The sequence below is a fragment of the Montipora capricornis genome, chromosome 8, assembly GCF_036669925.1.
Source record: "Montipora capricornis isolate CH-2021 chromosome 8, ASM3666992v2, whole genome shotgun sequence".
Lineage (NCBI taxonomy): Eukaryota > Metazoa > Cnidaria > Anthozoa > Scleractinia > Acroporidae > Montipora > Montipora capricornis.
The window spans coordinates 46,456,473-46,468,972 of NC_090890.1; the positions used below are offsets into that span (position 1 = coordinate 46,456,473).

General features: G+C 38.1%; 1 protein-coding gene across 2 annotated transcripts in view; it reads right to left on the reverse strand.

Annotated features, from left to right (window-relative positions):
* The window catches only part of LOC138060174 (protein HID1-like), a 39,357-nt gene that overhangs the window by 13,272 nt on the left and 13,585 nt on the right, over nt 1-12,500 (reverse strand). For both annotated transcript variants that reach the window (XM_068905895.1, XM_068905896.1), the window contains exons 5-16: nt 10,657-10,680; nt 10,432-10,482; nt 7,739-7,792; nt 7,603-7,649; nt 7,327-7,448; nt 7,015-7,072; nt 5,583-5,654; nt 5,066-5,207; nt 4,150-4,206; nt 3,947-4,003; nt 3,725-3,808; nt 3,514-3,604 (exon numbers count right to left, since the gene is read on the reverse strand). In XM_068905895.1, the coding sequence (XP_068761996.1) occupies nt 3,514-3,604; nt 3,725-3,808; nt 3,947-4,003; nt 4,150-4,206; nt 5,066-5,207; nt 5,583-5,654; nt 7,015-7,072; nt 7,327-7,448; nt 7,603-7,649; nt 7,739-7,792; nt 10,432-10,482; nt 10,657-10,680 (859 nt within the window). The remainder of the gene's footprint in view (nt 1-3,513; nt 3,605-3,724; nt 3,809-3,946; nt 4,004-4,149; nt 4,207-5,065; nt 5,208-5,582; nt 5,655-7,014; nt 7,073-7,326; nt 7,449-7,602; nt 7,650-7,738; nt 7,793-10,431; nt 10,483-10,656; nt 10,681-12,500) is intronic.

Genomic DNA, 12,500 nt, shown 5'->3' on the forward strand with positions numbered 1-12,500 from the left:
AACAAGTTACACAAAAATAATTGTCCTTGTGGAATAGCTGACAAAAATAGATCAATCCTGGCAACAAAAGGTGGAGGGCAAAGACAAAGCATGAAGTTAAACATGTTATAACCAGAAAGAGAGTCTTGCTGGCCTACAAATTTTTATTAATGTTCCCTTTGTGTGATACAACTGACAGAATCAGTCTCGCCGGCTTGTGCTTTTAAAAACAACAACACTTTTCCTTCCAGAATAATCAAATAAATACAATCGGCGCATCTTACAAACGTTAAATGAAAATTTTTGACGGAGAGCATTAATTTAAAGATTGAATCAGCCAATTATGCACAGGAGAACCGAATATATAATACACTTTTTTCAGTGTTTGCCATGACCCCACAACATTCATTTCACTATGTTCTCTCGCCAGCGCGTGCTTTCAAAAAACAAAACTTTTCCTTCCAAAAAATTCAAATAAGCATAATCAGTGCATCTTTCAAATTTGGAAGGAAAATTTGCTTTTAACGGAGGGCATTTAACCGTATGAATCAGCAAACTTAACGCACAGTAGAACCGAAGATATAATTTTTTTTTCAGTTTTCGCCGTGACATTTCACTATGGCCTCTTGCTGGCGCAGAAAAACAAAACTATTTCTTCCACAAAAATCAAATATTATTGGCGCATCTCACAAACTTTGAACAAAATTCTTTGTCTTTATAATATTATTAATAGACTGCGAGCAGTCCCTTCATAAATCAGTCAAGCGGCCCGCTTTTCTGAGACAGTCGTGTTTTGTCACACAAACAAATAAAATAACCGAGGGAGGCTTGGGAAGAGAAGTGTAACGCAAGAATTAGTAAGCATGTATGTAGATTGGAGGACAACGAATTAACTCATGCATGCTTGGTAAGAATCCAAACAAGTGGATAAGACTTGACAATTAAAGATGCTCTTCCCAAGCCACCCTCGGTAATTTTATTTGCTTGGGAAGAGAAGTGTAAGGTACATGAAAGAACTAGTAAACATGTACATGTATGTAGATTGGAGGACAACGAATTAACTCATGCATGCTTGGTAAGAATCCAAACAAGTGGATAAGACTTGACAATTAAAGATGCTCTTCCCAAGCCACCCTCGGTAATTTTATTTGTTTGCGTCACAAAACACGACTGCCTCAGAAAAGCAGGCCGCTTGACTAATTTATGAAGGGACTTCTCGCAGTCTAGTCTTTTAATGAAGAACATTTTACCATTAAATTTTGATTCGGCAAATTATGCACAGCTTTTCCCTCCAGAAAAATCAAATCAATATTATTGGCTCATCTTACAAACTTTGAATGCAAATCTTGTCTTTTAACAGAGATAATTTTACCATTTGATTCAGAGAATTATGCACAGTAGAAACGAAGAGGTGTTTTCTTTTCAGTGAAATTGCTGTGATATTGGCCTCTTGCCGATGCTGGCTTTAGAAAAACAAAAGTTTTCCTTCCTGCAGTGTTTTGATGTCGCTTCCGCAGCACTCGTTTGCCGAACTGACTTAACTACTAAACGCTTGCAGCTATGTGCTATCACGACGTTGCAAACCGTTAGTGTATGTTGCCTTTAAAAGCATCAGCATACCATCAGTGCCGTTAGCTTCTGTTACCAATTCGTTAGTTAGCTGTTAGTTTTGCCCATTTAAGGTCAAAACGTTGGTGTACGTTTCCCATGTGAGGTCACACACAGTAGATTTTGCCAAGCCTAAAAGCGGAGCTCCCAGGTTATTTCTTATCAACTCAGTACCTGCTCACCAGTCAATTAACAAAAAAAACCAGCTGACCCAGGGGGGCCACCTAGGAAAATTTTCTGGGAGCCCTTCGGGCTTCCAACATTAAAAGTTAGTAGCCCGAGGGATTTTTTCAGGAGCCTAGAATTAATTAATTAACCAAAGACCCGGAAATGGCGTGGTACAAGCAATTTCCATCTCCAATTACTCTACAAGCGATCAAGTCTGGTGGAGCATCACATGGAACTAAAGACTGAGCCAAGAAATCTTGTGGCAGCTCCTTGAATCCTCATATTGACTGATTGATTTTTATTTGTAGACAATATTTGCTTTTTAGTTTTGAACATACACGTAAATCAGGATTATTGTTAAGAGCTTCTTTTGTTAACAAGAGCTTCTTTTAACTTCTTCGAGTCGCTCATCGCTCGTCTTAAGTGCATAAAGATCCAGGTATTTAGGGAACAACCTTTCGCGATCCGATCGTATCACGGAAATGCATGTTTAATAGTATCACTGAAATGACTACGTAATTCCACCTTTACTCGACTTCCGAATGACAACACGAGAAACACGAGCTCCATTGGTGTTACCGGGCAAAAAACCAAGTAAACCTTCAGCAATTAACGCGGGAAAAAGGAGATTCGCACATGCGGCATGTAAAACACGAAATATTTTCTTTCAGCATTCAATTCAAGGTTAAAATATCACATTACAAATGATATTAGGCACGGTTACATGGGGCACTTTTACCGCAGTAGATGACCCTCTTACCACGGAAAACTGCACTTGGTCCGTGTGACCGACATTTCCCAAGGTAAACTTCCCATGTTAAATTTCCATGGATACTTCAAAAAGATCAGTGCAAGCACCCGTGACATTTAACGTGGGAAGTTGGAATTTGGAAGTTGTTTTGATGCCTGAGGTACAAGAGCCAATCGCGATGCTGATGAAGTTGTGATTAAATTTCCAGCCAATGAATTGCGTGAGATTTTGTTTTACCTCGGTAATCTTCGTAACGTGTGACCTCTAGTTAACACGGTATACTAAAACCCAAGTGTGAGGCACCGCGGGATAATTTACCATGGGAAATGGCATTTACCATGATGGTGAGTGTAATGGCACCTACATGTATTATACAACATTTTACTAGTAGAGAGCCGATGGGATGAATGGAATGAATTGTTTCAAAAGAGCGAAGGTGAAAACAAGTCACAAATTTGCGACTTCTCCAGATAGTTTACACTGTAGTCACAAAGGGAAAAAAATTCAGTCGCAAATGCATCTGTATTGGTCGCAATTTCAAGCCCTGGACCTTGATGAGCTCTAAACTTGAGCCTGAGATATGGTCTGTGATACTGGTCAGCAGATACCTTGTCTTGACAGGTGTCCAATAACAAAGATGTACGCTGTAAACTAGCTGAAGTATGGCTGCCTTGATGAGATCTAAATTTGAGCCGATGATATGGTCATGTGATACTGGTCACGTTGGCTCACATGCAGGGGTGGACCCAAAACCAAATTTTCTTGCACAGATGGGTCATCATATTTTCTTACCCATGGTGCTGTGCGTGGAGCTCTGCTATAACAAGGCACTTAAAGCAAAATTGCATGCAAAACTACAGTACTGTAGTTTGTTTTGTTTTTCCTTGAGTCCTGATGTTTCCCTCAACTTTCAGGATTCAAACAAAACAAACTGTTTCCCTTGGGACCATAAGTACAACATGTACATTGCTGCCTACATGTAAATACAGAGATTGGCTAATTCTTACACTGGTCAGAACGAGCATCATTCAAGTGATAAAGAATGGGAACCAGAATGTCCAGGACATCACTACTCTTGAGCACATAGAACAAGAATTTCTGTGTAAAAAAAGTAAAATAAATATCAACCCCTGTCTAGAGTAAAATGTTCATAAACTGCACAAACGTTCCTGTAATATGTAGCTGAAATTACAATTATAAAAATAATGAGTCACAAACCTTGTTTTGATCACACATCTTCCAAAACAGAACTAACAATTCTTGATGAAAACTGACTTTCTTACAAGAATTTGGCAGGTATGTCTATAAAAAAAATCATATGGATATATAGTTACAGTTGTATGACTGTTTCATATTGTTTCAGCTGTAAATAAAAATCAGAACTCACAATATCTCTCAGATAGAGGGTATACAGTACAGTACCAAAAATGTAGTACTTACTTGGATTAGTGGATTATTGAGAAGGTTGGCCACACCATGAAGAATAAAATAGAAATCCTACAATAGAGCAAAACAAATTACATAATTATGCATGTATCAGAAAGCTATTCTTTGGATGTCATTTGAGCCTTAGTCACAAAAAGTAAGCAATAGTAGCAGCGTGCAGAGAAACATTAGAAAAGTTTCATGGGATCATGCTTCACCTCTTCTCTATGTATCCTTGATAAGTAGTTGCAGAAAAGGTTGTCCACTGGAGATTCCTACGAGAATGATATCAAAATTAATACAGTCAAATGACTTCCCTTGAATACATTGTAGGAGTACATGCATTGAACTACAAAAACAAAATACAACTTTAGTTTACAACTTATTGCTATAGGTTTTGGGCATTAATTCATTATAGCTCGGCAACACCAGACCCCCATAAAACTGAAAACGTTTTGCCAACACCTCAAATTTTCAAGACATACATGTACATGTACACTGTATTAAATTCTCACACTGAAATACAGTACATCACCTACAGTACCACTCAAAAGTAAGTTACCACCCTCGCTACGCAAGTATGTGACACCTTAATGGGATTTGACCCATCACCCTCAAAGATCTAGCTGGACACTCCACCTACTGAGCTACTACAGATTCTACGATGAGTGAGGTTTATTTGTAGGCTTTGACTAACTACAATCACGAAGTCAACATGTAATCAAATCAACAGATATTAATTTTAACAAACTTTCTACAAAACAGCTTTGCAATTGAAGCCTACAGTACATTGCCCACAATAACAGCTTTACCAAGATTAAAACAAACTTAATGTGGCAAGGGATTTTCTTAAAGGCAAACATGTACATGTGTACACATGTACAGCCCCAGCTTCTAATCTTTACCTTTCATCACACAGGCTACATGTACATATACCGGTAGCAATTATTACTACAACAGGGTTTTTAGCAGGCAGACCTATGACGTCTTGGCAATGTCGCTAGTAAGCATACATCTACATGTATATTGTTGTCAGCAACACCCTTAAGAATGTGTTTACAAGTACAATAATTTATTATAAAAATTATGCCCAACCGTTACTTTACTCATTATTTATTTACTGCATGTCGTTACCTCAAATGGGTTCTCCACATCACCACCATTCATTACAACCGAAGCCTGCTGCATTGTCTCATGATCCAATAACACTACAAGCAACTGAGCAGCCACTTCCACAAGGGGTTCACGATAATCAGCAAACATAAGGTGGTTGTAACTAAGGAGATGGAAATACATGTAACATTGTTCGCACTGCAGTATATTCAACATCCAGTGGGAGTCAACATGAATGGGTTTTTGAGTGAAGTGAGTCAGTGTGTTCTTTACCTTGGATTCTTGTCTATCTGCTGTTACAGACAGATACAAACTTATAACAAAAATGAGCAGCAGAACTCGATTTTATTGCTTTTTGATGATAGAAGTAAATGGAAGTACTGGAGAAAAACCTCCTCATTAGAAAACCATGAACCAAATCAATCCACATTATGTCGACACCATTTTCAGGGATTGAACCTGTTCCCAACAAAGCATAGACCAATAAAATTGCCTGGCCACTCATATTAGGCAATTCCTGTACAAGTTTCATACTTACGGAACTCCATATCCAATTGGGTCATAAGAACACACCAGATTTAACAGAGAGGTGAAAACTGGAAGTGCATGTCTGTCAATAACAGTGAATCAGAGTTAGTGTAAGTTTCAGATCAATAAAAACTGACATAACTCAACATTTGAAAAAGTGCAGGTGCATAAAAGCTACACCTCATCTTAACATTGTTATCAGTTCAGTTGAAATGACTGCAAAAACTCCATCACGTCTGGTAGAGGATACTCCTTAGGTCACTGTCAGTCCTTTAAGGACGGTGCCTACTATTGTTATTGCATGTGTACAGGTTCTGCGCATCTCAAGAAACATTCGGATTTCCTGTTGGAAGTGCTTACTAATAATTATAGGGTATTTTTGCATGGTTTAAAACTACGTGGAGAAAGCACAACTTAGCAAGTGCTCTTGATTTCCAAAAAGAAATTTGGGGGTAACCATGCATTTTTTAGAAGTACTGCAATTAAGCTTCAATTTGGAAAAGAACAATGTATTTTAAAGCTTTTTACATATATTGCTGATTAATTATCTTTGAAAATGTGTGGTAACCGTTATACCCCCAATTTTCCTTCTTAAATTCCAATAACACTTTTTGAGATCTGCTCTTCCCGAATAATCAAAAACCACACAAAATATCTTTGAAATAGTAAGCACCATCTTTAAAGTGTGCATATTATGACTGATTTTTCTTTATTTTACTCAATTGAAACAATATACAGTACACGTAGTTTTCTGAGATAAAAGCAAATCCAAACCGATTTTCCTTACATTTTACTTTTAGCCTTTTAAAAACTGAATTTCCTCTTCAGGTGAGGGGCAAAACCATGCTAGTAAGGAGATTGGGGATACCAGAATTGTGACATCAATACCAGAACAAAATTTTTCCAGGGCCTAAATTTTCTGGTTTTTTTTTACATTCATAAGTTACTGAAACTACTTCTGATCGAAATTGCATTGTATTTGGTTGCAAGAATGCAAAAGGCAAAAGCACCAAACTTGTATTCCGAAAATTCCCTTGTTGCGATATTGGCATTGTCACTGGCCTGCTATTTTCAGTCTCCTCACCAGCACCGTTTTGTACTCCACTGGAAGTGAAAATTCTGATTTTTACAACTAATTAGGGTGAAAGGCATAGACACAAAGCAAGGTTTTGCATTTGAAAAAACAGGAAAAGAACTAGCTGTTCATACATGTAGCAGTAAATCGCTAGTCTTTGCAGCAAATTCTGATTTCGACCCTATAGATACTGTAAAATCAAAATCACAAAAATAACCTGTTGTAGAAGAGCTCTATACCAATGAACCACAAAAACCCTGCTAAAATGTCAGCTTAGACATGCACATAGATGAACTTCATTTACAGACTGCACAAGAAGTGATATCAAAACCATCTAATCCTTTCCTTAACTTCAATAATGTCTCACCTGTTACCAGAGGAAGAGAAAAATGAAAGCCACTTGTTTGGTCTGCAATGGTTCTCAGCTGTAAAAAAAATTACACAAAAATAAAAGCATATGGTTAAGTTAATTAAGGGCATTGATGTTTTCTAACAAGCAACTAAGTATGTTAGCAAGAGATGACATTACTCTTGATGGTACTGTACAATCACTACGATAATAATTATTACCATCAAGAGTAATGTGAAGTGTCATCATGAGATGATCTGTTCTCTTCATACAACACAGTCTACATGTACGCTCATGGGCTTCTTTTAAGCTCAAGATGAGCTGACTAACCTGTTGGAGGAAGGTACATAGCTTCAGAAAAACAAGTTAAGAGCAGTTTGAGCAGTTCTGTCCTGTTGCAATCAAACTGTGGGTTAGGGGGTGGGGATGTTGCAAATCCGACACCAGCTTCCCTGCAAATAAATTGCCATTTAATTAATGATTTTTCCTTCTGAACTTAAGCTTTTAATTTAATCAATTATCTTACTAATACTTATTTATTGGGTTCACTGTGATTAAAAAAACTGTTGTGGGTGTCCTATATAATATAATTCAAAGTGACCATACCAGATATATTCACAGCTATCAATAGCTGACAGATCTTCTGGTTGATCCTGAAACACATACATTGTAAAAACTCATCAGATGGGAAAATTGTAATATTATCAAAGAAGTTAAAGCAATTAGTTGTTGAAATACTCACTGGTCCAGATTTTTTAGGAGGATGAACAGTGAACTCAGGACAAAAGCAAAGATCCTAGAATACAAAACACCATACAATGTATCATTTTTATTAACTGAAATTATCTAGTGCTGATAATAGCGGAGCTCCGGGTGACTTGCATGCGCGCACGGAGCACAATAGTTAAGAAAAATAATATGGTAACCCATTGATGCAAGAAAATTTGGTTTTAGTCACCATACAACCATACATGTATGACCGTACGCCCGTCCACCCCTCCAAGCATGCCAATATGTGACCAGTACACAGGCTCAAGTTTAGAGCTCATCCAGGAGGCAATACTCCAGTTGACACTCTAGCTAGTTTACAGCAATGTTATGGTCAATCGACACCTGTCAAAACAAGGTATCTGCTGACCAGTATCACGTGACCATACCACGGGCTCAAGTTGGACCTTATCAAGGTCAGCCGTTTTCTTAAGTTCACAGCTGACCAGGGACTGGTTGTTGATTGGTTCGCACGCTCAAGCCAGGCCAGTCACTTACTCCTGAGCATAAACGAGGCTGAATTTTTCGCGCTCTTTCTGTGGCTCGAGGCGGCTACACCACCATGATACGTTAACAAAAGATCTTGACAGCCGATGCTTTTCGTGTTCAGGTACGGTTTGGAAAATATTTTTTTCTTTTCTTACATGTATTTCACTGGTTTTAACCCAGGTTTGACATAATATAGCTGTGGTCAGGACACACTGGTGGCTACGTAGTTATTCAAGTCAAGCATTGGAGGACTGTAAACGTAAAGCTGAGTCTTTATTTTTAACTTGTTTAGTGCTGCTTTTTGCTCTGAATTGCAATTTTTGGCATGAGTCTTATCTTAAAATTTTTAATTTACAATCTACTAAGGTTGCAAGATGCCTGAACGGCCTATGACAGAAGAAAAGAAACGAAAGAAGAGTGAAAGAGAACGAGAACGACAAAACGGTACACCAGTAATAGCTCAAACGCGGTGGAACAAGTTACTCCACAAATTCTTTTCTTGGACACTAAACCGTTTGTTACAGTGTATTTCTATGGATGAGGTGTTTCAAGTGGATGCATATTTCTAAAATACAAGTGGTTTAGTCGTTTTTTCCTTTGTTCAGGAATGAAACTCGAATTTTTATTCTCAACTGGAATTACTGTAAAATAACAATCGTCTGTACTCTTTTTGGACAGAAATAATTGATCTGTTTGCTGGTTTGTTTGGCTTTAAAATGCGAGTGAACAACAGGTTTTTTCACTCTGTTTGCCTACTGTAATTGTTTTTCGATGTGCCTTGACAGTGACAAGAAATTTTGCCCTTATGTTAGAAACATGTAATCTAAATGAGTTCTCGTAAAAGTAAGGAGAAATATCACCAGCTTGTGTTTTTAGAAGTTTGTTTAGAGCACATACAGGTAATTTGTTGGAGATTCTTGTTAGAAGTTTGGCCTTTCTAGCCGATTCTGGTTCTAAGCCAAGCTGGCGTGTTTCAATGAAATACATCAAAATGTAAATGATCTTGTTTTAAGAGATAAAGTGCAATAAAGTACATCAATAAAACTCCTTGTTTGACCTTGAACCAACAAGGACGATCTGTCACATCACGAGCTATAGTACGTCTGTGATTTCTAATTTTAGCTTGATTCCTATTCGCTGGCTTTTGAGAGTCGACTCTGAAATGCTTCTTTCCTGTTCCGTTCGCTTGCTGAGGATTTGCTTGTTTTCTTTTGAAACTCTTGCGATTCAAGAAAAAATGATTGCCTAACTGGTGAATTTGACAGTAAATTTCAGTGGAAAAACCGATATCGCACTAACAGGGTTCTCCCTCGTTTTCAGCAAAACTGGTAAGGGACCTTTTCTAACCAGTAAAGCATTTGTTTAATGTTGGACGTTCTGCAAAGGATAAGCGACTTCTGAGCGTTTGCAGGCGGTAATAAGTGCTCTTACAAGCGGTAAATTTTACCGGTTACTGCCTGATAAGGAGAACCCTGTACTCATCCCTTCGTGACTCACGCGATCAGTCGGTTTTTCAGGTGAAATTAACTGTGGAATTCACTAGTTAGGCAGCGAAGAGACTGACATAATTAAGCAATACCCGGGAAAACCAAAACACGGACAATTCCAAAGACTTTTATATTCACTAATCCTAGAGCCAGTAAAAATAAACAACCTGGGAGCTCCGCTTTTAGGCTTGGCTAAATCTATTGTATATATTACTAGTTCCAACGATGATAACTTATAAATAGTATTTGGGGAAAGCTGCAACATACAATGTACTCACTTGGCAGTTTGTCTTCTAATAGTAAACCAACTAGCTGTTTGCATTTGTTAAGATCAATTAAATTTAGTTCAATGCAAAGTTAACCACCACAAGCTTTAGTGGGCAGGGCTTAAGCAGTGACAGTTATCAGTCAAAGCTGTTAAACAGTTAAGCAGCCTACAGTCAAAGTTGTAAGTGCAGGTTCATATGGATAGTTACAACTTAAGCATTTCCCACCCCAACTCTCCCCTTACATGTATTTTTTTCCTTCTACCAATTCTGTGGGCTATTAAGGCTGTTACATAAATTTGCCAGACATGCACCTGTATTCTATCTGGACAAATGTAGAGGCTGGTTGTTAGCATTGGAACCCCTAGGCACCAACCTCTCATTTAAGGGAAGTAACGGTTAAAAGTAAGACTAGTTTAACTTACAGCGAGTGAACTGAGTAATGTTTGTGCAAGAGGAGGTCTGGCTTCCTCGGCCTGTAGGAAAGAACTAACTGTCAGTTACAGCAAACCATTAAAACTGTCACTTTAGATACATCCAAAAACCCTTTTGACATTATACAAGTCAGAGTCTTATACTGTATGCAGTTACATTATATGCAGCAGCTTACATAATTATCAAAACCATTAACTATTATTGAGAAGCCTCACCTCTCCATCTCCAAAACTCTCTTCCTGTGGAAGAAATACAATCTCCTTAATGTTAATATGTCTATACTTTAAACAATTTACATGTATGTGGATTTCTTGCAGGTACACCATGTATGGTTCAGAGTTCAATAATATATTTATAAACACAATCTACAGTGTTATACATGAATCACCGAGAAAAATAAGATGGAAGCAGTACATGTATCAACACAAGCTCACTTTATCAAACAATGTAGCACCATTGTACATGATGTACAACATCGATACAAATGTACACTGTACCACTTTCTTTGAACCAAATGCAAATCTACATCTTTTTGACAGTAAAAACTATTCAAAGAATGGTAAGTATAACCTCCCTTGATTAACTGGAATGCAGAAAAATCAATCAATATTATATATACACTTGGTATCCCGCAAAGCAAGGGAGAGTTACATGTCACAAAAGTTCATGAGAAATTAAGTAATGAAGTAACACAGCATAATTACCTTTATTATATCTCTCAGATAGTATGCGCGCTGTAATTGGTTAAATAAGCGGGCCGTATTCTACAGTACGGCCCGCTGTACAGCCCACTAAATTTCAAATTTTGAGAAAACATCATCTAGCGAGTTTTTCATGTCATTTCTGTTGCATAAACTTGTACTGAAAACTGTTTGAATCTTGCAAGCAACTATTTCAAACTTAACAGCCAAGAAGATTTAGTTTTTGGGATTTTGGCACGGCATTCTTTGTGGCAGTTGAACCTTCCGCTTCACTTTGACTAGTTTCCTTGCCCGCGCGCCCGTTAACCTCAGAGATATAATAATTATCTTACTAACCTCGTTTTCTCGGTCCGTACTGTAAGTTACGGATCCTCGTTTTTTCCCGTTGATTTATGGTGAGCGCGTTTTGTGCTTGGGCCATAAATCAACGGGAAAAAACTCGGTCCGTAACTTACAGTATGGACCTCGAACTCGGTTAGTAAGAGGTATTTATTATTTACACACTAATGAAATACGAAGTGAACTTTTGCGCAAAAACATGATATCTTAACTTGTGAAAATGACATGTTATCTTGAAGTTCACACGTGAAAAGATCACTGCTGCTGTGGTTACATATGAAAATCATGCCTTTCAATGCCTTTTGTGAAATGATTTAGTATTAATTTTCAATGGTGTTTATAATAAATAGAGTATTACATGGCTGCTTGGAGATACATTGTACGATATTTTTCTTATCGTGTTGAAATTTTTCAACACTCTAAGAGAAATTTCGTATGCGCACACGGCCATGTAATATCCTCTATTTACAGTATTTACAATTACAATGTATGTACTGTAAGTGTCAACTTTACATGTAATTACAACATTTAACACTGGGGCACATACAAATCAAAACCCAAATCAAACCCACTCATCAAATCACGGTTGGTTTTTGAGGAGAGGGGAAAACCGGAGTACCTGGAAGAACACAGGTCGGAGTAGAGTAGAGAAAAAACAAACTCAACCCAGTCATGTGATGACAAGTTTGGGAATTGAACAAAAGTCACGTTAGTGGGACCCGAGCGCTCTCATCACTGCACCATCCCTGCTCAATGTTGTGCTTAGCTTAATGAGGTTAAATGAAGTTTAACCGAGTAAACAACTAGGAGCGACTGCAGCCAATTGGTCAGTGGTTGTAGTATACTGGCGCATGCGTGGAATACCTCGTGCCTTGGGCTGTATCTCTTATTTATCAGTGTGGCGGGAAGTACAGTACCGCCTGGAAGTATTGACCCCTTTACCGCGTCATTGCCGCGTCACCCTGTCGCGACTTTCCCTCGGTATTCCCGCGGTAGGCCGCTTTTCTGCCGAGGGAAAT